Source organism: Erithacus rubecula, assembly GCF_903797595.1.
Source record: "Erithacus rubecula genome assembly, chromosome: Z".
NCBI classification, from domain to species: domain Eukaryota; kingdom Metazoa; phylum Chordata; class Aves; order Passeriformes; family Muscicapidae; genus Erithacus; species Erithacus rubecula.
The window spans coordinates 5,983,387-6,010,299 of record NC_136661.1 but is presented as its reverse complement, the minus strand read 5'-3'; the positions used below and the strand labels follow the sequence as shown (position 1 = coordinate 6,010,299).

Genomic DNA, 26,913 nt, shown 5'->3' with positions numbered 1-26,913 from the left:
GAGCAATAAATTTAAAATATATCCTACATTTACATCTAAAGGGACAAAAGATCATAAAATGGCTTGGTTTGGAAGGAACTTTAAAAATCTTCTACTTTCAATCTCTCCGTGATAGGTAAGGGCACCTCCACTAGACCAGATTCCTCAATGTCCAATCCAGCCTGGCCTTGAACACTTCCAGGGATGGAGTATCCAAAAATCTCTGGCCAACCTGTCCTTCTGTCTCATCATCTCCACAGTAAAGAATTTCTTCTATATATCTAACCCAAATTTCCCTTCTTTGAGTTCAGTAGTTATTAAATAGGCATGCAATTAGAAATCAGGTATGCTTGTACTTCTGTGTTATCAAAGTAGAAATGTGCAGCCTGACTGTAGCTGGTTCTGTGAGTTCATCTCAAATATGAAGTAAATGTATTGGCTGGCTTCTTACACAACAGACAGAAGAACCCATACTGGAGACAACACTGCCAGTGATCAGGCTGGAAGAGTTCACCAAGCCAGCAAGGGACCTGTGGGGAGCACTGGTGACACCCCAGACCATTTGGTGTCTTGTTCAACATTGAGGGTATGAGGGCTGGGATAAGAAGGACTAGGTGCTGGATGTTGGGAGTTAAGGTGCTTGTCTTCCTAAGCAACCTTTAAACATGACAAAGCTTTGGTTTTGTAGAAATGGATAAATGTACACATGCCTGTCAATTTTAAGTATTGGAATACTTCCTCATTTTGCTTTGTGTGCACAGCTTTTGGTTTTATCTATTAAACTGATGTTACTTAGATGCCCATTTTAACTGACTTTTAACCTTTTTATTTGTTCTTCACTTTTGACAGAGTAACTAAAGAAATGTGTGAGGCCCAGCTGCCCTACAGGTCTAGCCCACCAAAGCTATGTAACTCCAGATTTGCCTGGTGGTAATTTGCACCATTACCAAATGCAGAAAAATACAGAGAGCCAAATGCACACCCAATTACTGGTGCAAAAGAAGCTTGTATTTTCTAGTCCCGTCCCGTATTTCCCTCCGCCTCCAGGAAAATATGTATCTTTGGGGTAGGGTTACATGTAGCTTTACATGTGTCAATGTAGCTTTCCGTGTAGCTGTGTCAATGTAGTGTTACATGTAGCTTCATGTCCTGGGAAGTGTGGGTCCCGGTTTGCCCGTGGTTGCCACGGCGCCGTCAGCCCCGGGCACAGTGTCCACAGCGCCCTCAGCGCCCTCAGCGCCGCGCGTGCCGCCATGGAGACGCCAACGGCCGCTCTCCCGGCGCGCGCCTGCCCCGCCCCCCGCAGGCCTCGCGTGGGGCACAGCGCGCGGGGCGGAGAGGGCGGGGCCGGCAGGCGGCCGGAGCGCGCGGCGGGAGGGGGCGTGGCGGTGCCGCGTGCCCGCCTCGCTCCCCCCGCCCCCCCCCCCCCCCCACCGTGCTGTCGGCACGGCCGCGGCCGAGCGCTCTCGCGAGATCGGCGTTGGCGCCGTGACCTCCATGTGAGCGCGGCGGCGCTCCCCGGTAAACAGTGCCCGGGCCGGGCGATGGCTTCCGGAGCATCCCCGTAGTGCTGCCCGCCGCGGGCCCGCCGGGAGCCGCCGCTGTCCGCGCTGCCTCGGCGGGATCGGGGAACGCCGTGAGATCTACTCCGCTTCCCTTCCCTCTCCCGCACCCCGCTGAGCGGGACGGGCGGCCCGGACTGCGGGCTGGAGGGTCGCGCCCGCTCCGCGGGTTTGAAATTCCTGCCCCGTCGGGCCGAACAAAGACCGGGGTAGCGTCCGGACCCCTCCCCTGCACCTCCCACCCCGCGGGCGCTCAGCCGCGGAGCGGACCCCCTTCTCATCCCCTGCCTGTGTCCCCCTCCTTCGCCCGCGGCCGGCCGAGCGGGCGGGAGGGCGCGCATCATGTGGATCCAGGTCCGCACCATCGACGGCACGGAGACCCAGACCATCGACGACCTGAGCCGCCTCACCAAGATCGAGTGCCTGCGGGAGAAGATCGAGGAGACCTTCCGCGTGAGCCCCGACCGCCAGCGGCTCTTCTACCGGGGCAAGCAGGTGAGGCGGGAGCTCTCCTCTGCAGGCAGACACTCGGGGGTCTCCCCTAATCCCGGGCCCGGCTCTTTGTGCGGCTCAGGGGTCCCCGTCTCCACCCATGTGCCGTTCTATGAGCTCCCGCTTTTGTTTACTCTCGGGTCTGGGGGGAAGGGAGGGTAGCGAGGAGCCCGCCCTGACAGAATGCTCCGGGACCTCCGTTTTCCCCGATGAAGTGAAAACCCCAGGCAGTAAAACCCCTCATCCCTCTCCGGGTCCTGGCGAGACCCCTTTGTGTGTTTGTTTTCCCACCTGAGCGACGGGAGGCTCCTCCCTCGTCTCCCGCCTTCATCTCCCCAAGTGACAGGGATCCGGAGGGATGCGGGGGGAAGGAGGGAGCTCTCTCCGGCCGGGCAGGGCGGGAAGCGGGCCCACCGCGGGCGGTTTCCAGGGAAAACGCCGCCCGGGGTCCGCACGTGGCGGGGCGGAGAGAGGCGGCGGCACGGGGTTAATTGGCGCGGGCAGAAGTTGTAATGCCGCCGTGTCCTCGACTTGTGAGTCCCGGCGTGTCCCGGGCGGGACAAGGACGACTGCTGGCAATCCGGCGGGGCGCTTCACCCCCATCACGGGAAGCCGCTGTGGCAGGGGTGACTGGCTGGGAGGGTACCGTGAGGTGGTACCTCCCCTCCCCTGGGGTGATGGAAAGATTTTGTTGTGAATGGGTCGCTTCAGGCTGTAACTTCTCTGACGGCTGTAACCTTTGAAGCCGTTACGTAAATTACGAGGTGTGCGCAGTGCTCGAGTAGTGAAAGTGTAGCGGAGCTTTATCTGACGCGGAAGGCACTGAATGTGTTGTACATTTCAGGGAAAGTGACTCAGAAGATGCATCTTCTTACAGCAGATGAGTGTTGAAGCGTTCACCTAGGCTGAGTAATACAGGGCAGTGAGATTTCTGCCTCAAAAGAGATAAAGTGTGTTTCTTTGCGAACACGTGAAAAAAAAACTTAAAAAATAGAAATTTAACTGTTAACCAGGAGGCAAACATTGGTGACTCGATTAAGCCTAGATTTTGAACCAATAGCAAAGGACTAGATTTTTGTGCCCTACAGATTGGTGGCAGTATACAAATACGTATTTCTTTGAAGGGACCAAATCAAGAGTCTTGGAGTTGTGTGACCTGCTTAGCTTTATTCTGTGCTAGCACACTTCTTGGGGTATACATGTTTATTAAAATAAACCCAAAGTTTTTACCCCAAGTTCTTTATCTGAGATGCAGGGAAAATAAGCCTGTAATGAGCTGTGCTTTTCTGTGTAGTCTGACAGTGGCTAGACCAATTAATGTGAACATCTTAGTTAACACATGTCTTGCTTGAGAAAATGGGATAATGAAATATTCTAGCTGAAGTTGCCTACATGAACAGCATTTGTGAGTTTTGTACTTATTATATCCAGTTTAGGGCACAGTTGGGATCATGTTCAGTGAAGAGTTAAGGAATTGGTTTTTATAGTTTCACTCCCCATAAATGTTAATTTTCTTGTAATTACTGCAATTCTGAAGTTTCCTTCTTGATTATGGGTTGCTTTTCTGTTTCCATGGTGCTCATAAGAAAAAAGGTCAAAAGAGTTGCTCCTGCACAAGTAAAACTGGATGTTGAGAACATGAAATTAACCCTATTATCTTAGGGCTGTGACAAAATAAAATCATATTTATTTTAATATTAAGAATAAAAGAAGGTTACTTTAGTTAAATGTGAGATGAACAGAAAGCAGTATACTGAGCTGAAAATTTAACCCCTGAAGATTGCTGTATGTGTTGTTAACAATATTATCTAGGTGAAATACTTTCGTTGTTTTGTCTGGTTAGTGCTCAGTATTACTGAATTTGTACAGTCTGCTAGTAGAACCATGATCCTGCTACTGAATACTACTTACTGTAGTTTCTCTGGGAACTTCTAGAAATCCTTGGATCTTGCAAATGGGGGGCAGCCTGGCTAAGTAATGTCTTAAAAATGGGAGGTATATGAGGTTATAAGGATGTAGAAAACTAAGTGACTCATTGTTTATGGACTGAATTTCAACAGCATAGTGTTCTTAGCTTGCAGTAGAGAGCAATTTCAACTAAGATTTTGAGCAGGAGCCATTATTTTTCAGTTTTTCTAGGAGTGTTTGTGTCCAGTTAATGTAGTTGTAGCTATACTGTAGATTGCGGTTGTCTTATCTTCAAAGAAAAATGCAAGAACTTAAGTGGTTAGTAGTTTTCATTGTGTGTTTTTAGGGGTTAAAATACCCTAGAACTACTGGAGAAAACTTAGTGTTGTCATTAATGTAGTACTTCGTATTACTATTGTGTTGGGGTTTTTTTCCTTGTAAAAAAGGAAAAAAAATAACCAACACAACAGCACTACATTGTTGAATAGGTTGGCAACTTTTCTTCTACCACCAGAAAGGCGGTAAAAGAAGGACCTACCATTCACATTTGACACTGAAGGTTGACCAATATACTATTACTCTACAACATGTACAGGATATCCTGTGCTCTCTGGGACTCCACATTTCTGCAGAGCTGAATGACTCTGTTAGTCTCAGAAGTCAAGGCTTATTCTAGATGGAGGTGGAACTTTCTCTGAAAGTTTTTTTATTCTAACCTCTGCAGTTATCCAGAGAAGTCTACTGAACATAGAAACCTGCATAGAAACCCTCTTGAAGATGGTAGATCATTATGTGGAAACATTTTCCTATGGGACCACAAATATTTCCTTATGGTGGAATAAAACATATTTTAACCTTGCCCCGCTACAGACTATTCGCATCTAATATTTTTCTGTGTTATATGTCAAATCTGAGTAAACTTATTCTTAGAGAAACTCAGAAAAGCAAGATGACAATCTGATTTTCAGCAGCATATTCTCTCTTCTAATTGGAAAGCATGGGAAGCTGTTCTTCAGAATAGAAATTCTCATTTTATTTGTGAAAGTGAAGGCGATACCTTGGCATTTTGACCTACCAGAGCAGATTTTCTGTAGAACCAACTTACAGTCATTGTGGGATTTCTTTCAATTACAATGCTGGAAAAATAGAGCAGTAAAAATACATGGAAGTTTAAATTTGAAAACATACTAGAGAGCTTACAGTTTTCTGTAAGACTGAAAGAGTATTAATACCTACTTACGTTTTGTATATAACTAAACATGTGCACTCTTGTATTTCAACAGTGTCTACTGTTTGTTGAAGATAAGAACTAATGTCTTTTGTTGACTTGTCTCATCTTCCCATCTCACCCTGTTGGAATTTGAATTCTGAGAAAATGTGTAAATTACTGCTGTTAAAAAAACCCCATTATCTCAGTATCTTTTCTATAGTGCTTACCAAACTAGGGAAAAAAAAAACATTGGAGACCAAAGTTTCTTTGGCAATATATGTAGGAGTCAGTGACTGAAATGACTTTTGAAGCCATTCATCTTGTTGGTGAGGAAACCACTCCTAACCTGTTTCATGGGAGACTGAAATCAGCAGGAGTAGATGAGAATATTGAAGCTATTTATTTACTTGAGGTAAAAATTGCTGTGAATCAGGGCTACATCACTAGAAGAAATTCAGCTCTGCTTTTGTGCACAAAGAAGTATGGAGTATGCATCAAGTTACTTAGCTGTGCAAGTAAATATTTGAAGCCTAGTTTGTCAGACTGACGCTGTAATGTCCCAGTATTTAGAGTTTTGTTTCTGTAAAATTTAACTGAAACAATAGAGGAGTAAGAGGAGTGGAGGAGCTTTGGCTTTGAATGCTTGTGGTAAAGTTTTGGTAAAATACACAGTTAAAAATCTGGCAATAAATAGGGCGTGCCTTTATTATATGAAACCTGTAGCTTCTGGGTGACCTGGCACATGAGTAGTGGGTGGAATCTCATGGGAGTGTAAGCTTCTAAACTTCAGGTTTGTATGTTTAAGTCCTTCTTAATACTTACAACTTGAGTGAATTTCCTGAAGGCTAGAAAAGCAGTACTTGTGAAGTCTTTCCCTCAGGAATGGGAGTGCTAAGCCTATTCATAGAACAATTGAGTTTCTTAGCACAGACTCTTCCCAGCTTTATTTTGCTTGGAAAATTGTAAACATTTTCAACTGAAGCTGTCCAAACCCCATCTGCTTCAGGCAGAAATCTGGGGTGACAAATCTTCAGCTGGAGTAGTTAATTTTTTTATTTTAGAGAAACAGTTTGAAGAAACCTTAGAAGGGAAGTAATTGCCATTCTGTGATGGAGCTGGTAGCAAGTAGCTCTGTACTGTCATGAGAGTCATTGGGAGTCTTCAGGTCAGATATGACCAGACTGTATACTGAAATTCCCAACATAGTGAATTCGTGGTGTATACTCAAACCTTACCTTATAGTGGGTTTGGCAGGCCTGTGAGGTTTTTATTATATGATTGCAAAGGTGTACTGAAATCGTCTGATTGTTAAATTGTTACTGTAAAGCTACTTGTGCAGTTTAACATTCTTGGATACGATTGTCTTTATTATTTAAAGCACTTAAATAAACTGAAGGCAAAGCAAAGAAGCATAGTTGAAAACAGACTACTTTATACTGTTTTGTATGTATTATTTAAGTCTTAGGAACTTGAAAGAGCATTATATAACCTCTAAGAAATTGCAGCCAACTTTAGCTCTGTATTTTATGCATGTATATTCACTCCCAGAATCAGAGAATACACTGAATTGGAAGGGACTCCTAGGGATCATCTTCATCCTGAACAGGACATCTCCAAGAGTCACACATGTAATTTAGTTAGAGTAATTTAGTACATGTGCTTTTTAAAATTTGTCTGGAAGCTCTTAAAAAATTAATTTTTTTTTTATTATAAAGAACTTCACAAGCCTTTAGATGCAGAATATGCCTCATGCAAGGCCTACACTGACAACTAGATGATGAGGATTTTCCATTGCAACATGTAATCAAATTCTGACATCAATAATACAGATGGAAATTATGAGAGGATTCTCTTTTTAAAAACTATTAATTAAATCTCTCCACTTAATGATTTAACTGTATAATTATGTAAAAATGTAGGTGGTTATTGGGGGGTTTTTGGTGTGGTTTTTAGGCTTTTATTGTTGATTATAGAATCTTAAGATAATAACCAGTTCTTCATTACAGGTGTCCTCACAAGCTGCAGATAGCCATTTGCTCTCGCTGGCACCACTGTTGCTGAACTTCAGTTGCCTTTGCTATAGAAGCCCATACCATCATACAGGAGGTACTTGACCCTTCTCACCTAATCAGTGCAGGGTTGGATGATTCTTTCTATGCTGCTGAGGATCTCTATGCAGCTTTGTATTTTGACATGCTTACTTTTTTTAAAAAAAATTTAAAATGACAGTATTGAATAATCCCAAAGAGCATCCAGAAGACACCATAAACTTTTCTTTACTTAATTAGATGGCTCCGTAGAATGGCTAAAGAAGAGAAACCTTGCTGCTCTAATGTCCAGCTATAAGTTAATGAGCAAATGTTCCTTTAATGGGATTTACAGTAACATCCAAGAAGAAATATGTACCATATCTAAATTAACATTTTTTTCTGTATCTCAGTAACAAAGGAATAAATAATCTTCAAAACACATATTGCTTTTTAAAAAGTTTAATTTGGAAGAGGTGCAGAATTGAACCCTCTGAGGTCATTAGTTGAGACTGAACATAGCTGCCTTCACCATGGTCTTCTGATAAAGTCAAGAAGTCTTTTCTTGGAGCTCTTGGCTTTCAGCTGTTTTTGTGCTGCTACTAATCTTGTACACTGATATCTATTTTGGATTGTATTTATTTCAGGCCAAAAGGTAAAATAAGTTGATGCCACCTATACACTCTGCAAATAGTGTTTTAGAAAAAGTGTAAAACCCTCTTGTTTATTGGAGAATGTAGCCTTCAGGAAAAGTGTAAATGTGTTCTCAGAGAAAGCTAGTCTTGTTGATTGAGTATGAAGATGACTAATGTACATTTATCATTATGTTTGTACCGGGATTGATGTATAATTGCAGACCATGTCAGCAAAAAGATTCTGTAATTTGTTCCTATGCTGAGTGGCTTTTTATAGCATGCCAGACTTCCTCTCTGTGGGGTGAGTTGAACAAACACAGTATATTTACACTGTGATGCAATCAAACTCATTGATTGTAACTGAAGTTGTGAAAAAGCATTTTTTTAGAATATGAAAGCTTTCATATTCTCTTCTTCTCTAGGAATTCTTTTTGCTGTATGCTTTCTGTTGAGACTGTGGGAGTCTCTCTGAGACTATGATACCTACTTAAGATACGGTTAATTGATAGCAAGTAATTTGATACTATCCAGTGTTATGACTGCCTTTTTCCCTGTGTCCAGAGCACACGCTGTTGTGTAACACACATAAGCAATCAAAAGGGAGCATATTCTCTGATATAAAGACTAGTTTGTGTGACCTTCTTCAGAGTTTTTGAGGCATCACATCTTCAAATGTTCTTGTAGGCTGCTTTGAAATTTGAGTCCTGTGGCAAAAAATTGACAGGGCTGAATCTAATTTGGACCATGTTCTCCAGACATGAATAACTTCTTTGGTTACTGTGTTACAAAATGTTATGGTCTGTCTGTATTCTGTTTGGAGGAACATGGATCTAGAGCCTGTCAGAGAACTTGGTGTTGTCCAGATGATTCACCCATTTGTGTGTCTCTCTAAAGAGAGAGCAAAGGCAGAGCAATGATTTTGTCTTTTTGGTTGTCTTTTTAATTGATGAGTAAATTCTCGAAATGAGAGAATGATTTGTCATTTGCATCTGTTTTTTTAACAACAAGCCATGAAATCCAAATCAGGAAAAACACTAGTAAATCTAACTTAGGGGTTTGTTTTTTTTTTCTATTTCTGAGGGTGACCCACGGTTTCTTTGGTGTTTCTTTTCAAACACAATAGAAGTTATTTCCTATTTAGGAAAGTAAGCCTGTATTATAGTTAGTTTTTGTGTAAGATTAGTAGGTGTAGCTATTTGCTTTGTATTAAGATCTCTGCTAAAAATGCCAGCAGTAATAAGGAGGGGAGAGTTAGGAGAAAGCATGAAGTACCAGAGTAAAACCAGTATGAACATAATGTGTTTATGACTGCAGAGTCAGGCCCACACTTCAAAACTGGTCTCCTGTGGACATGTGAGAAGGAACCTGTAAACCTCATAAATGTGCAGTGTCTGCTTTAAGATGTTTGTCTTCTTATCCTCTTATTATAATGTATTGTTTGAGGAGTTTCGTTGGTCAGGGCTGGAAATATCTTGAACATTCAGCAGTTACTCATACATGTCTAAAAAGCATCACTGATGGCATCAAAATTGTCCCATGTTTTAGAACATCCCAGAAGAATATGGGATGTTTTAGTAGAATGATCACCAGACAAAATAATTTTTGATAGAGCAGGCTGTATGAATCTGTAACAAATGCTGTTGAAACTACAGTTGCTTGAGGAGGAAGTGGATGTCTGGGAGTTGCATACACTTGAAGACAGCCTATATTAACTCTCTAAAGACAGTAACTTTCGTAAGTGGTTGGCTACTAGATTCCCCCTTTATTTAGCTTTTGTTTCTGTTGTAGTTGAGACAGAGACAACAGTATTCCATGTGATACAGTATCACTACACAGTTACTGTAAAAACCTGACCATGTGCCTACTATTCTGAATGTGGTTAATTCATGTATTTTTAGATACCAGAGTCCTTAGGCATTCTTTTAAATAGAATCCAGGTGGAGGTTACAGTTTTTCCATATGAAATTAACCTGGTCAGATTCTCTTTCAGCTTTGAAAATGTAAGCAAACTGAGCACACTCTGAGAATAGCTGAAGTCCATAAACTAAGGGCCCAATGTTGGGTAGTAAAATTGGGTTATTGAATTGTTTTTGTCCTGAGCTGATCCCATTTCCCAAAATTCACTGTTACATGCTGAAAAGCTGATTTTGAGTTTTCAGTTACTAGATGCTTGTTAGAGATATGTTTAAATGCTTCTGTGATCTTTAATTCTGACAGCCTTCTTCAGGCAGGAAAAGTTAGGTTTGAAAACCTAACTTTTGAAAATGGAAGTCCATGAAATTCTGAAAGTCTGCTTTGCTTGCTTTTAGTAAGTACTTAGCTGGAAGTTACAAGTTCTTGGTTTCTTCAAACTAATATCCTCTGGATGATTCCTAACAAACTTTTAACCAAGGTTTTTTACTGAGCTTGAAGATCTTTACCCTTAAACATTTCCTTTTAAATTTGCCAGGTGCGTGCAGTGTCTGTGCAGAATAAGATTGATAGTGCTTAACTTTTCATTATGCTTTATTTATTAAAGAGCTCATCTGTTTCATCTGTATTGCTAGATACAGGCACATTTTTTGTAAAATGAAACCTCTGAAGATGCTTAAAGGCACACTTTCATAAGTGTTTAAAGATCTTGATTGACAAGTCGAATGGCTGGATTAAGGTCACCTCGCTCCTGGGTCACACATTAAGATGTAAGAATTATTACACACTTTCTTGGGAAGTCTCTGTACCTGCTGTAGAAGCCATGAAGAACTATCCTTCTGCTGGGACTTTTAGTTAATGTGATAGTAATTGGTAAATTTTCAGGCAAATTTTTTTTTGCCCAAGTAATGCATTCTGCATGATTATTGATGTTCACGTAAGTGCAGCTTCTACATGCTTTTAAAGTAATTTGTGGCATGATGTTTCAAGACAGTTCTTCAAACAGTGATAGTAGATAGGTATCAATTCCAGTATTGCATTGCTGCAGCTGCTCTTGTGTAGTAGTGCAAGCACAGTGCTGTGTTACTTTTAAGTATTTATAAAAACCTTCTCTAGGAATATTTTGAAATTGTTAGTGTCTGTAACACATGATGATGAAAATACATTTGAAAGATGTAATGTTTATCAACTTACATGCATTTAGAATAGTGATAGAGTGCTAGATACAGTAAAGCTAATTGCTCTTTAGTGTAGTTTTATTCAGAATATGTTAATGAAGCCTTCAAAGCTTTTGAAGCATGCCAGTCTTTAAGAGGAATTGAAACTGAAAGTAAAATATACTGCTAAGGAAACAAATGGATCTTTTTCTTATGATGGTAGGATCAGAAGAGCTAGTAAAATTTTGTAAATGAAATTGCCTGTTCAGTTATTTTTGTTCTAGTACATGTTCGAATCACCCATTAACAAATCATAGCTGAGTTGAAGTAGATTGATTTATCTCATACTTATGTATTTACTTGTTTTTCTCCTTTGCATAAGTAAACTTGTGAATGACAAATGACCTTTAATGCTTAGTAAATATGTAATGTTTTTTTCATTTCTTTTACAGCACAATCCACAGAAATGTGTTTTTAGGGAATCTTCTTAGTTACCTCTGTTCCCAAAGACAAAAGGAGAGAACTTTTGTTTCTTTATTAAGACAGCTCATCCTTAAAATTGTGTCTTATTAAGCTGAGATGACCCATGGTGGTAGTTGTGGAAAAACTACCAAACCGTGGGAGGGACCTCTCAATTGCAGATTTCCTGGCGGCTGCTATTTGTGAAAATTAAAACCATGAGAGAACTGTTTCTTGGGGAAAAATCTCCATGGCGTAGCAGCAGAGACTCCTCTCCCTAAGTGAACTGAAGGAAGATTATTTCAAAAGTGGTAAACTGACTGAAAATACTAAGTTTTATCTCTTTATGTTGTCAGTAGAAAGAGAAGAAAGAGTTGTGGGGAGAAGTGTTCTGAAAGTTTATTGTTTTCTTATTATTTTTCTTTTAGTTCTGTCGATAAAGTTTTATTTATACTAATACTATACTAATTTGTATAAGGTTTGAGCCTGCTTTTGCCCTTCTCCTAATTCTTATCTTGTAACAAAACAATGAATAAATAATTCTAGTGAGTGTACTGGGGTTAGGCCAGTGCTTAACCCACCTCAGGGATAAAATTGTCTGTTGTAATTCAAGAAAAAGCATCATATAGTTCTGCTCTCCTGTGTGAAATAGATCTTTTAAACAGTTTTCCAGCTTTGTTACTCCAAGGATTTCACTGATGAGGTAATGCCAGGCATAAGTATACTTGCAGATTTCCATATCAGGTCTTGCAAGTCAAAAAGTATGGACTTGATTCTACTGGTTGAGTTACCGTGGTACTCTACTTTATTTCTAGATGCAGACACTGTTGCAGTATATTGACTTGGTCTAAATTTATAGGGTTGCTTATAATCAGGAACTTACTTCCTGCTCATACAGGAGCTCTTTCCCTATGACCTTGCCAGACATTGCAACATGCCTTGTGAAGTGTGCTTATAGTAATCTTACATCTGTGGACTCAGCTTGTGTTATCTGCAAGTTTGTTGAAAGTGCACTCAATCCGATTGTCTGCATCATTAATGAAGATTAGTTAATTAACGTGTGGACTTTGATCCATTGGCCACTACCCTCTGGATGCTACCATCCAACCACTTTCTCAACCATTTAATAGTCTAATTTTTTATAAATTTATTCTGTAAATTAGACAACTTTGCAGTCATCAGTTTATTTGGCTGACTGTTTAGTTCATGTTTGTCAAAACTGACTTCACTGAATGACAGAGTATTTAGGGTTGGAAGGGAACTCTGGAGGTCATCTAGTCCAACTCATACCACCAAGCCGGGGCAATTTTGCACAGGCTAGTAGGAATGAGTCCAGGTAGGTTTTGCATGCCTACAGAGAAAAATTTCTCTTACTGTTGTGAAGGAATAGATAGTCTGGGTATGCTGGTGTGTGTGTGTGCATGTTGTTAGGGAAGGCAGCTTCTTACTCAAGGCCTTTTTATGTCTTTGTATCTGTGTATGTTAAATATAACCACTCCTGGATGGATTTCCTTTTTCCCCCTCTATTTTTTAAAGTTGGAGGTTGGAGGAAAAAAAACCTTTCATGCTAATAGGGAGGACTTACTTGTGGATCAATAATATAACTTAATCTGCAATCATAACTGGTGATTAGATTGTGAAGACTAGACACAGAATATTTACCCAACTATTGTAGATAATTCAGAGTTTTTCAGATTTACATCTTCATTGAATTAACTCTAAATTTTAAAATGCAGTACCTCAAAATATTTTTCTGCCAGCCTGCACAGGACCTGTCCTGAGGCAGCAGGAGCAAAGGCAGAAGAACAAAGCTCTCATTTGCATGTTGTTCACATGCTTTGGTCTACCAGGAGCGAAGTTATCATTTTTTTTCTCCAGCTCACTGACTTTCAGAAGATTTCCTTATACCACAGGATTGTAGGAATTACACTGTAATCTCTGCTACAGCCTATACAGTCCAGTTGGAACGGAAAAATGGAGAAGTTATATGTCTCCAGTAACATCCTATTTATTCATTATATCAGAATTGGTCTGTTTTGCAGATGTATTGCTGAACTTTTTGACCATTTTGCACTCAAGAAAAGTCACTTGGGAGGGGCTAAGTCTTAAATGTGGCCTGGAGTAGTGATCAGAAGCAGTAGCCATGTGGATATCCTCTCCAGTGTGTTTTTGCAGTATCATAATTTGGGGGTTTTTTTTGGGTTAATTTGTACTTTGAATATAAGAGTAATGCTTTAAGCTTATTAATAGTGAAAATTGTTGTGGTGTGAATATCCCCCAAATCTGGATTTTAATAAGGCTGCAAGAACACTTCTATGCCCTTGAAAGAGTTGTCATAAGTGTAGGAGCTTATGACATGGTGGGACAGAAAAGGTTACTTAAGCAGCTTGCTTCTTGGTATGAAGCACTAAGCCTAAAGGCCCAGGCATATTAAGGTGGTGTTGGTAACTGGAGGTTTCTGCTTTAAGACTTGCATTTCTTTATTAGTAATGGCATGAAAATCTTCAATATGGTTTTTTGTGCTGTGTGTTGCACTGGTTTGAAAATGGGCAGCTGAGTAAGGTACTTTCCTGTAGCTGTTGATCAGACAGCTGTGTCAGCTTCAATTGCTTTGACTCCAGCTATGAATGTTCCTGTTTACTTTTTACAGCTGTGGGTACAGTTATCATGTACATTAGTTATCAGCAGTGTGGAGAGTTAATTTTTTTTGCAAGATTAAGTTCATGGAAGAACTTGTTCATTGCTTGACTGTCAGCTTCTATTCATAACTATCCTCTGCCCTGTGGAGTTATTAAGAGCTGATGGAGAAAGAAACATGGATTCCAGATCTGTCTATCCTGAGGTAATTTGAATGTTAGAGAAAGCTATTAGGGAGAAACTGGAGAGGTGCTCCTTTTTTTTCATTTCTGTTCCTTCTTGCATCCTTTTCTTGTATAGATACTGCCCATAAGCTTATGAAAGCCATTCTGTTCAAAATGATTTATGAAACATAATTGATATTGAAAATAACACCTATTCTTGAAAAAAAGGGTAGATAACTATTTTGTTCTAGAATAGATTGGAAAGATGTGAGTCTTTTAAAACAGTCAGGCCTGTTTTTCTCCACTGCAGTGTGAAGTGAAGTGCAACTAATACTAATTTTGCTGTTTCTAAGCAATGTGTTATACTTTCAGGTGAATCAAGTCTCTGCTTCAAAGATGCTTTAGGTCATTAAGGATAGCAAAAGCAAAGCAGCAGTACTGCTTCTTGTATTTTCTAGTGCGCAACTTGTCATTTTTTGGTGTTTTTTAGCTTAATTGTAGAGGTGACATCAGTCTGTAGAGATGTCTGTTTCTAGTTTTAAGCCTTCTCGTGATTTTCATTGGATGAAATTAATGGCTGCAGTTAGCTTAGGGACTGTCAAGGTTTTTATTTATCAGTAAGATATGGTTTGCCTCTTCTGGACTGGGCAGCTATTGTCTATAAAAAGAAGTAGGTGCATTAAGGTAGAGTTTTACAAGTACACTTTTTTTTTTTGACAGCTAGAAGATGGACACACTTTATTTGACTACAATGTCGGGCTAAATGACATAGTTCAGCTTTTGATACGTTCTGATTCTGAAGCTCCTACCACTGCATCCGTGACAGATCAGGATGGAGAAGTCAACCCCTGTACTGTTTCCAACTGCAAGAACAAAGTCAAAAAAACAAATAGTGGATCACCCAGTCAGCCATCTACATCATCTCGATCGTTTCTCATTGATCCTGGCATTGGATTGTACAAGGTATGTACACACTCGAAAAGCTTGCCTCACTTCTTCAGACTTAATTTTATTTTTAGAAAGGTATTGTTTTATTGTATCAAAGAGTGTATCTCATTGCTTTATTTTCTGATTTAATTCCCCATTTTGGTTTAAATGAAATTCACATATTTTAAACTGATGCCTGGGGAGTCATAAGCTGGGGAGTCTGTTGGACCAAGTTCTCTTTTCAGGGTAGTTCTCAAACTCTGTGTTCTTCAAAACACATTCTTGAAAAAGAGTAGCTGTGAAACAAATACTTTCTTGTGGACAAAAAAGCTAATAAAGAAAATGTCTTAAAGTCTAGCTTTTACCCTTCTTTTTCCTTCAAGCTCGCCATAGAATTGTTTTAGTATTAATGTTTCAAGGCTGCATTGAAACTAAATTGTGGAAATACACAATTTCTTTAAGCTATATGTTACATAGTGATACCTTTATTATTGTAGGTTTTTTAGGAATTGCGGGCCTAATATTAATTTAGTTTTGTACCTTGTTGAATTTTTCAGTGTTGTGAAGGATTACATTGGACTTCTAGAAGTTTAATTTAAACATGAAAGGGGCAGTTTCCAGGCTGCTAGCTTATTGAATGTTTATATATGAGTGTGTGAAGAATATGCATATATGGATGTATCTATGTACATCTGTCTGTAGAGAGTGATAGCATTTCACCTCCTCTTTGGGTGTTTCTCTTAGATAAGACATTGCTGAAGAACTGGACAGTAATTATTTTGCTGGAAAATGTCCACAATTACAGAGAAAGATAAAGAGGTTGAGGTTGCTGTAAATGAGAAGACTTGCTAGAGTGTTGCCTTAAGTCCTTTAAGAACTGGCAAATCTGGCTGAGAAAACAATGAGCTGGGCCTCTATTTGGCTTATCTTGCACCTGGCTTGAGCAAGGTCTAAGGATGCTAGAGTGAAGCAGAGGCCACATGGCCCTGTGTTTTTTCAGCAGGGTAGAGAGGAGCACCTGCACCAGCCAATAGTGTCAGTCCCCCTTCGCCATCTATAACAAGCCTTGATAGAAGTGTGTTTCCTTTCTGGAGATAAAGATGTACACAAAGACTATCGGGCAGAGAGGTTAGAAAGCCTTTACTGCCACCTCAGCAGATAGACCAAATTGCTTATTTTACCTTTTGTATCAACTGTTAATTCTGACAAGTATTTACTAAGATCTTCTTAATTAAATCATTTTTTGCATAGTCATTTTCACATACCTAGGAATGCAGATGAAAAGAAAACATGTCTGTCTAAGACCACAGTTATCACAACTCCACCTGTAACATGGAATCGTTCCTTTTGGGTAGGATCAGAAATTAAAATATAGAAGGGGTATTTTTGGGACAAAAGAAAGGGGGAAACACCTCTACTTACTTGGGATAGATTGACGGACATTGTCTCTCCTCCTCCCCTGAAAGGACACGTATAGGTGGGCTTTGTACCTCCCAGTTGCTTTGGAGCAGGCCCAGGAATATTTATTCACACACACACAGACACTCAAATATTTATTAATGTTTAGGAATATTTATTATTATAGCTGAATATGTATTAATAATATGGATATTTATTAGTGTATATGATTATTTATTAACATATATGAATACAGGTATTTATAGTGCTATCAGATCTCTGTTACTGTTACTTGTCATGACACATTAACACTGTGTGGTTAGTGCATTGCTCACATGCATTCAGGATTGCATGGCAATCCTGAACCCTGCTGTTGCTTCAATAAACTGCAGTATTGGTGAATCTGGATTGTCGATGTCACTGAACACAGCCAGACTTAGTGCTGAATTAATCAAGCCCAGTGGCACCCAGAGCTCTGGTCTCTGAAGACCAGCTGGATCACCAGGGGGTTCATCCTCTGCCAAATTCCCTTAGCCTTAGTGCAACGGCGGAGGTTGCCATGTGTCTACAAGGTAATTTCAGTTGGAGCTCTATTTAATCTCTGAGAAATCAGTGAGTCACAGCAGTAGCTTGAATATGGAGACACAAGTTTGTGTGCTTCCTTGTTCTTTTATGTCCATTTATTATAATGGGAAGAACTCCAGTTCTTCAGTTCTAAAGCTTTACAATAATCAATGAGTATAAAAGGTAATATGAGAAAGGATGGGGAGAATGAAGGGGAGATGGGAGAGCACAGAAGGTAGACTAATCTGAGGAAAAGAATACTAAATGTTTATTTTTCAAGAATGTTAAATTTCAGTATATTAAATATTAGGTAGTCTCTTAGCTGTTTTGTTCAGGATTAAATCAGAAAATAGAACAGAGAATGGTGATATTGGCAAGCATACTCAAGGAAACTTATTTTATCAAGTCAATTGAAATTTTTGTGATGTCTCATTCCAGATACCTTAATTGCTTGTAAAATGATTACTTTTTCAGCCAACAATGTGTTTTCAATATATCTAGAGAAAAATTAGGGTATAGTGATTACACTGTTTCCTATTTGTAGACAACAGTATGAATGTATACAGAGGATTTCTAATTACAGTATTTGAAAACTTTGAAGAATGTATTTTACCTGGTATTGTACTTCAAAGGTTGCAAACTTATTTAATAGAAGTTAGTAAAAAAGGCCTAGGATGTCACAAACTAAGGTACATTAGATGGCTAAATAGATGGATATATTTAGTGATTTTGCATTTCATTGTCAAACAATAAGAAGTAGTTTACTTACTGGAAGAAATGTTTTGTTTAACTTATTCTATCTGGCCAAAGTCCTGTTCCTTGTTGGATCTTCATGCACAGCTATAGTCAACAAGATTACTTACTCCATGCTGTGGAGAGTCTGAACCTCTGTGCCCTGCTCTCTCCTTCTGATTTCAGCTACCAGAAAGACAGTTAGTTGGCATGGAACCTGCAATTAAAAAACTATAAAAAAATAGTGGCAGAGATAATATTGTAAATAAAAGGTAGTAATAATTAAATTATTATTAGGTGGTTAAAAGAGTGATTTAAACAGAGTTTCTCTGTGTAGTCATTGTATATTATGTAAAAAAAAAGTTTGAACTTGTTTTATATCCCAGTTGTACCTGATATCTGATAGAGTTCCATGGGCTCTAAAGGACTAGTAGTGGATGGATTTATGTGCAACTCTTGTTCCTTTTTGCTAAGAATTGTTATTGGTGTCTGGTCTAAGAACTGAGAGGCCATCCCAAGATGGACTTGGCATGAGTAACAACACTACCTTGGCTAAGCAGTAGCCAAAAAGAGGAATAACAGGATGAGTTGAAAGAGAGCAGTTAAAGTAACAGTGGCTTGAGCATGAAGGGATGTTAGAAAAAACAAAACTCATTCAGAAGCATGTGAGTGTGTTTGATTTTCTGATTCTCACGTGGTCAGTTTTTCATTCAAAAAACACTGACTTCATCAAACCATTTTAGCCAAGAACACTAGCTTGGAATAAAAACCACACAAATGGAATCTATAATTAAAATCAGCATTTGTTTAACACTGTTCACAAATAGCTACCAATAAAACAGTTCTTAAACCAAACATCACTCACACAGAATAGTTGTATTATGCTCCTCAGAAGCCTGTGGTAATAATTATTTGCTCTTACTCTTTGAAAGCATGGGAAGTATGTTGTGTAATTATTCACATCAAATTACAAAAGCATGTATTATAGAGGAATGATTAAGGAAGTTTGCATTGATGTATTGTTTTATTATTATTTTAAAATAGTTTGTTGTTCTGGATCTGGATATGGTGGATTTTAACTGGGTTAACATGGCTTCTTTGGCACTTCTGTAACTGGTTGCAAGAAGTGGCAACAGATGGGGAATCCTTAATAGTGTGTGTCTCACTCAGATGTATTTTGAAGAGGAAGTAAAGCACCACTTTGAGCTGCAATTAGTTCAAACATGTAAGATTGCACAGGAATGCTTTCATGAAGGTTTCTTCCAGAAGTACCAGAATTCACTGTTTATATTTAAAATAGATTGATAGATTTAAAATAAGGCTGTCCTTCTCTGTTTTGTTTATCATGTGACTGAAACTGGCATCCTAGTAATAAGCTGTACTTTGAATACTGTGGATTCTAAGAAAGTAAAAATAAAAATACACATTGGTATTTCACATTCTCAGAAGAATGAAAATATCAAGTTTGGGAAGTTATCTGAAGAAGAGGACTGGCAAGAGTAAAACAGGAAGTATTCCTTTAATGGGTTAAACTTGTTAGCTCAGACTGCTGCCAGTTGTGCTTTCAGATACTGAAGGATTACTTCACTCTAAATATTAAAACTTACTGAGTTTTGCTCATACAATAAATACAATGGAGTAAGTTTTTTCGTATCTTAGAAATTAGCCTTTCGAGTGTGTTAAAGTATCTGTCTGGCACAATGTTAGTACCTGACAATGACTGTAGCTTAAACATATATATATTTATGTATATGCATATCTGCATGTGTCTCATATTGATAGTAAAAGACATTTTATCAGCAATAGTACTATTGTAATTTTTTTTTATAGTTAGTGTATTGTTGAAGTGATTTTTAAGTATTTTCTTTCAGTGTTCTCTGTATTATTAAAGAACATCTGTTTATTATGTGACCTGAGAAAATGCAGCATTATTTATACTAGTAAAATGCTTTGGTTGCTTAATACCAGTAATAATGTGACTACAGAAGGGAGAAATTCTGGAGATGAGTTTCATTTCTTACAGTCACAACATTTTGGCCTACTGTGCTGGCAACCTTGTTAGATTTTTTTTCCTATCTATCCTTGAGTCTTTAATGATTAAAAAAATGTTGCAGGACAGAAAGGTAGAAAATTAAAGAATAGTTCCAGGTTTGAGTCTCAGGAAGGTCTACAAATCCTTTGGTTTTGAACTAGTATTTAAATACTGTGTGTGCTTTTCATAGCCACAAAGAACAGTTGGTGAAACAAGAGGACAGGATGATGAGAGAGATCAAGCTGATTTCCAGATTTGAAGGGCAAAAAAAAGTTAACGTTGCTTTTTAAAATAGCATATAAATTATATTTATATTAGATTTTAATGAAGGACAATTAAGAAAATACTGAAAGTGCAAATCAAAGTATTTGACTGCATATTACTTGAAATGCAACTAGTTATTATAGTTGATTGTTTTACTAATAACAAAGTTAAACAGCAGCCCAATAAGATGTCTGATTTATTTTTTTCTTAATTGTTATTTTATAAAACAAGCATAAACTCGTTATTGAATTTTCCTTTTAGATAAATGAATTGGTGGATGCCCGTGATATCAGCATTGGAGCCTGGTTCGAAGCTCATATAGAAAATGTTACTCGAGCAACAAAGGGACATAAGAATGGTAAAGCTCAAGGGAAGAGTGGTAACACTTACAAAAGGACTAATGGAAACTTAAATCAAGATCATTCTAGAGAAAATGCAAATAATTTGGACAGTACACCTTCCACATCTTATTCAGACTGTATGGACACTGCTGAAGAAGCTATTTATCATATCAAGTACGATGAGTAAGTGCTCCTGATACTATTTTGAGGACATCACATATTGTTATTTGGTTTGCATAAACCAAGAATTTCTTGAAGAAGTTTGGAATCAAAGAGAGCAAGTTGAATATTGCAACCAAGAAAAAAATAGTAAAAAATTTATAACACTTTTCAGCTGGATGTAGCAAATCCATTGGCAGTAATGTTTTTCTTGTCTAATTATTTGTGAAGTATTAGTATCTTCTCCTTATAAAAATATCCTTTCTATATAAGAATATGCATCCTTTCTACATAAGAAAAAGAAACCATATATCCAAATTTTTACTGTTGTTTTTTTTCAAATAAGGTTTAAAAAAAAAAATTAAAATTATGTATTGTGTGTATGGAATTCTTCTAAATAGAGCTGAAGGAGAGCTCCCATTGAAACAAATTGTTGTTACTTAATTTGGATTTATTGTATTCCAAGTAGAGTAATTGTGCACATAATTTCAAATCTGTACTTCTAGTAGAGATTTGTTATTGAGAACTTTGTGACTGAGGACTCAAAACTGGTCATGAACTGGAGAGAGGGCATTAAAGATAAGGTCTTTTCAAATTAGTTCAGGGTTTTATTGTCTGTTCTTTAGTCATAAGAAATTCTAGAGCCTGAAATATGTGGGTGGGAAACCTTGAGTTTGAAAGGATTTTGTATTTATGACCAGGGTTTGCACCACTTCTCTTGTGGAGAAATTGTTCTGAAGTTTTTTTGCTAATAATGTGTTAAAGCACTAAGTTAAGCTTCTAAACAAATACAATTTTAAATGAGCTGGATATTTTTGATACTGAGATTAGTAAAAATGCTGTAGTCTGTGGAATGTAAGATTGAGGCAGAAGGATGCAAATTATGCTAAATATTAACTAAATGTAGATTTCCAAAACACTTTTTTACAGTACATGCTTTTACTTTTTTACTTTACATGGTTTAGTATGTAACTCTGCATCTGAGTTACAGAGAGCACATTTTGTTAGTGGTACAAGTAATGGATACAATGTAAAGCACTTTTTTGACTCTATGCTAAGTTTGGATTTCATATCTGTGACTTCATGCATTTTGCTCAAAATGTTAGAGAATTGAAATGGTAGAAGTAGAAATGTAAATACTTCCATGAATATTGCAAAAGATATTTGAAAATAACATAACTATTATGATGAAAATGGAAACATTTGTACGTGAAATTTATGTCTTTGGTGGTGTGATTTAAAAGACCTGTTTTTAATATTATCTGATTTTACATCACTGTGGATATGTGTAAGTTAGCAATGGGCAAAATTTTCTGAGAAAGTGCTTGTAACTGTTGCAGTGAAATTAATGGCGTTTTTTTGGTAGATGCTCTTATTTTTTGTTGGTTGGAAGTATAGAAGTAGAAGAAGTTTCACAACAGTTTGGATTTTTCTTTGGTATTGTCTTACTAAACTGAACGATTGATCTCTGTTTGTGTAATTGCCTTTCAGCAGGTGGAGACAGTCTTTTTACTCCTAAAAAGTGATTATGTAGAGCAGCTGTATGCACTTAGCCAACAAAATGAAGTAAGGCACAAAAGCATATTGAGGCAAGATCATTACAGTTAAGCTGATCAGTCTGAGATATTGGAAGTTAAAGCTTTTGGAAAGAAAAGTTATTGGAAAGGGCAACTTGTACATTTATGAGTGATAAAGTTTTTGGTGGATCTTCCTGATACAAGTCTTTTGGGGTCTCACTTTTTTTCTTTTAGCATTATCCAACATGCACATTGCTATTGTAACTACATTCGCGCTTCTATCACTTTGTTTTCATACATTAGTATTCACCTCTGGTGTCCAACACTTGTATTCTGCACTTCTTTGCTTGATGTGGATAAGTAGGAAGATCGTGGTGTGCTTTGACACACAGTTTTCTCAGCTACAGAAACAGAGTAATTTATCTCTTCACTCCTGTTCTTCAAGCTTCATATCTTTCTGTAAACACTATGCCCTGCACAGTTATTTGTGCATGGGTGTTTTGTTTTTCAGGTTTGGATTAAGCATTTTGCTGCCAGATGTACTTGGCGTTTTCTAGTCTATCCTTGCAGTATTGTTTTGGAGAAACTCTTCTTTTTATCTCTGACAGATGATGGCTCTCATGGGTGACATAGTTTCAGCTCCATCTTTCCTACAACAGGTATTCTTACATGACACAAAAACACTCTCCATTATCTGAAATAGAGTAAAAATTACTTACAAATGGAAGACATATGCCTGGTGACAGTAAAGCCATCAAAATTACTTCAATACGTTGGAAGAACTGTGTATCAGAGGTGGGCACAAGTGCACAACTTCTCAAATCATAACTGATGCTTTTCTGTCTGTTACATCCTTCCAGTGTGAAAAAATAAAATCACCACAAATGTTACAGTTGTGGGATAGGTCACTTGTAATGCATTGAATTGGTCTAGTCTACCCCCTAGATTAGTATGTTCTCCTATAGCAGTTTTCCTTAAAGGTTGAAACAGGACTTGTCCTTTTCTTAAGAAAGCTGGCTTTAGTGGCGGTGCTGCTAGATTTACATATCCCAAGTCCTGTACACCTAAATGCTTTGATATGCAGTTTTATGTTTCATAAAATTGTTCTTCCCCGGAGTGGCTCAGTGTTCTTTGCTCCTCTTTCTGCTTCTTGTTTAAATAGAATAGTGCAGTGAATGTGAAGGGAAAAATGTGACAGTTCTTTTTGTAATGAGTACAGTTAAGGAAAATAACCCTTTCTGGGCCCGAATTAAAGTAATCTCAAAGGGGTAACTATCTTTTGACTCTCTGACAGAGCTCTCCTACCAGCTGTGACTGCCACAGATAGGAGGTACTAGGCATTCCTCTGTGATTTTGTAGATAACAGCATTGGTGAGTTGTTTCTATAGTGGTATTCTCCCACCTCTTCCACCACCATGCCCCACTCCAACTATCTGTCTAGTCTTTAAATTGCTGCAATTTAGTTATAAGGCCCACATATTTCTGCAGAGAGGAAACCTAGGGCCATTGGGAGGGGCAGAACTCAGTTTCAATTAAATTGGAGTCACAATTCCTCATAAGTGCAAAGGTTTAAAAGACTTGTACTTTTTTGAGAACCCTAATTTCACCTGTGAAGAAGAGACAAAGTTACCAGTTTTACCACTGCTGGCCTTCAGGTAGTATCAAATTTCTTGGCATACATTTGTGGCTATGTAACTTCTGCATGACAGTCCATCTGCTTTCAGTTACTGAATGCAGGTTTTTCCCTGGTGGCAGCAGTTTGAAGGTGTGATCCTGTTTTTGTCAGTGTAGCTTCCTCCCCTTAGACTTTATTCCCTGTATTTCCATTTCACATTTACATTGTGGGTATCACAAGGAGCTATTAAACACTTTGAAGTCAAGGGTCATACAGGTTTCATACAATACTTTCAAACATTTCTTTCTTTTGCTCCTAGCAGTTGACATCAAATACAGAAGAAATGAACCTTTCTTGAACCTAAGAAAGCCAAATCCTGATTTAAAAGGAGTTGTAAGGAATCCAACGCATGCTGAGATTCTAAAGTTAACTGAGATAAGGGAATATCCACAACAGCCTGCTTAAGAATCACTTCCAAATTAGAAACAGGACATTTCAGTAGCTGAGTGGCATCATAAGGACATGTCTACAATGCTGTGTCATATCAGCATTTGCCCTTTCCTCTTATCTTATTGTATTTCATATTTGTTACTGGTGTAGCACTAGTTATACCGTACTTCCTCTCAGGGAGAAAGTTCTCAGTCTTGATCAGTAGCTCCCCAAAGCAGCAGGAAGACTTAGGGATTTACCCCAAGGAATTGGATTACAATCAAGTAACATCCTTTCCTTTCTTTTCTTGTTTCAGTCATTTGTAAAAAAGTCTTTCTTTTTAAGAAGGCTCTCAGCAGAAGCGACAGGGAGGCTGGATGTTTCTGCAGCATGAGAAATTTCAGTATCACAACTTATATGCAAGTACAGATTAAGTATGACTTAAGTGCAGGTAACTTTTTTCATGGCCATTGTTTTAGCTGATGATATTACCCTCAGGTTTTATAACAGTCAGAGAGTTTTATTTTAAACCGTGAAGTAATATCTGCATCATACACCATAAAGTATGCTGTGGTTATTTCTTCTAGGAAACTAGTTGCTTCTGTTTACTTCATGCTTAATGTGGATGCTCTTGGATTTTAAACGTGTACACACACACATATTGAGAAAATTAGGATTTCACTCTGTTGCCACAGAAGTCAAAAAAAGGTAGCCATCCTGTGTGGCTTTTGAAGCAATATGCAAGACAGTCTTACAGCTGGAGAGCACAGACTATTCTGAGGTGATGAGAAGAGTTCTAAGTACTGCCTGGTCAAAAAAACCCACTTTCTGCTTGAAAGTGTCATCCACAGCTGAGAAGATTGTCAAGACAATAGTAGTATTAAACTTGCTATTACTTTCTCAAGGAATGGTTTGAAGATTTGACTTGCTTAACAGGTCTATTTTCTGAATGTTTTTAATATGAAATTCTCAGATATAGGTTAGTAGATAGGGATTGCATAGGTTGTATCTGAGAATTCACATAGATCATATGACTGATAAATTGACTTTAGTAGACATTATAGGCCACTATCAAACTAATTCTTTCTTGTACTTTACTTTCTAGCTGTGTACATCGTGAAATTGCATGGAATTTTATGGTTATGTGACTGTACAATGAAGTGCTCTTGTTTCCTAATATATCTAAAAACTAGTGAATGTTACCGGATTTTGTCATTCATCAGTCAAATGAATTTGCCCAGAGGGGCTGGGTATAGAAAAGATTCCCTGCTTCTTTGAGAGTTAGCATTAGTGATAGTGCACAACGCAGACTGTTCTGTTTTTGCTTCTGTGAAGAAATGCCAAAATACAGTCCTTTGCGTACTCTGTGTTTCTCCATTAACCCTTGCAAATGTTTAGCTGAGTTATTTGACTTTTTTTCTTTGCATCCATCAAACACAGGAGAGACTATAAATCAGGAGGATGCATGCTGTCAGATTCCTGATTCCAGTTTCAGACACTGAACTGAGGAGAGGAACTCCTTTTGAAGAACATGAATTTAATGGCTAGAAACATGACAAAATTATGGCAGCTATAGACTGTAGTTTTATTATAGCACTTGTTTGCTTTTGTTTGAATGAAAGCTATGTTGTCTGCTAAGTAGAATGTTAAGACAATCTGTTCCTAAGGGTAACATGTTTATTTTTTTCTGAACTTATGTCAGTCACAGAGCTTTTTTATAATTAGTCTGAGTGACTACTTGGAGCACCTCTCCTAGCTATATAGTTTTGTTTTCTAGTTCCTAGTATCAGTGATTAGTTTGTTTACTCATTCAAAATTTTTACCTCTTAGAGATAATTAGACAATGCTAAAGTAATAAAGGAGCTGCTATGTCAGATGTCTTTTTTCCATACATCCTCACTAAAAACTGTGTCACCAGAGTAATTCAGACTTGAAAGTATTTTATGGGAGCAGCTGCACACTGCTGCTCTTCATTCTAAGAAGTTTGTTACTTATAAGGGTATTTGTCCCATTTGCAATGGGTTTCTGGCTGCCTATTGTGTGTTTATGATGTCAGAGTATTTGTATGTATTATAGTCAGGGTTTTGACAACAGGCATTAACTGTAAGACTTTGATTTCTAATGATGTGGACACCTTATGCAAACTGAAAAGGAAATAGTTTGAGGAGATAATCTAGGTATTTTTGTATGTCTCTCTAGAAAGGATTTGAGCTAAGGGAGTGAAGCTTTGCTGTCCTAGTAGCTGTTTGAGAGAGCAATTCAAATAATAGCAGTTAAACTTTTTTTGTTTAAAACTTATTATTGGCTGAAAAAATGGTGTGGTCAGTAAAAATAAGATTGAATTTTTATTACTTATTCATTTATCTTGAATTAACAATAAGTGTTCTTGTACTGAGGAAAGTTTTTTCAAAATACGCATGACTTGTCATGCATGACTTGTCTGCTATCTAGTGAAGTAAACCTGTTTATCACTATATTCACATTACTTAAACTTGTAATACAACAGTATTGTATTAAAAAATGAGCATTCTGCATATTTCTTACATTTCTGAACTTCTGTTTTGATACTCTTATTTCCAGGTTGTCTCCCTTCAGAGTATCCATGTTGTCCACACAGCACAATTGTGTAAGACTAGAAGTTACTTTTCCTTGAAACTCAGAATTAAAGTAATTAGGAAAGTGAGATGGTTCTCTTCAAGCTATTAATATAGTTTCTCAGTGTTTAAGCTGCTTAAATCTGTTAATTGCTCATTGTTGGGTAAGGTTCTCAAAATCTTTTTTATGTTCCATGTGA

General features: G+C 38.1%; 1 protein-coding gene across 4 annotated transcripts in view; it reads left to right on the top strand.

Annotated features, from left to right (window-relative positions):
* Positions 1-1,340: 1,340 nt before the first annotated feature.
* UHRF2 (ubiquitin like with PHD and ring finger domains 2) overlaps positions 1,341-26,913 on the top strand; it is a 78,612-nt gene continuing 53,039 nt past the window's right edge. For 3 of the 4 annotated variants that reach the window (XM_079330021.1, XM_079330019.1, XM_079330018.1), the window contains exons 1-3: positions 1,415-2,036; positions 14,862-15,104; positions 20,320-20,582. In XM_079330021.1, the coding sequence (XP_079186147.1) occupies positions 1,884-2,036; positions 14,862-15,104; positions 20,320-20,582 (659 nt within the window). In that variant the 5' untranslated portion in view covers positions 1,415-1,883. Of the gene's footprint in view, positions 2,037-14,861; positions 15,105-20,319; positions 20,583-26,913 lie in introns of all 4 variants that reach the window. The other variant, XM_079330020.1, reaches the window with a different exon arrangement.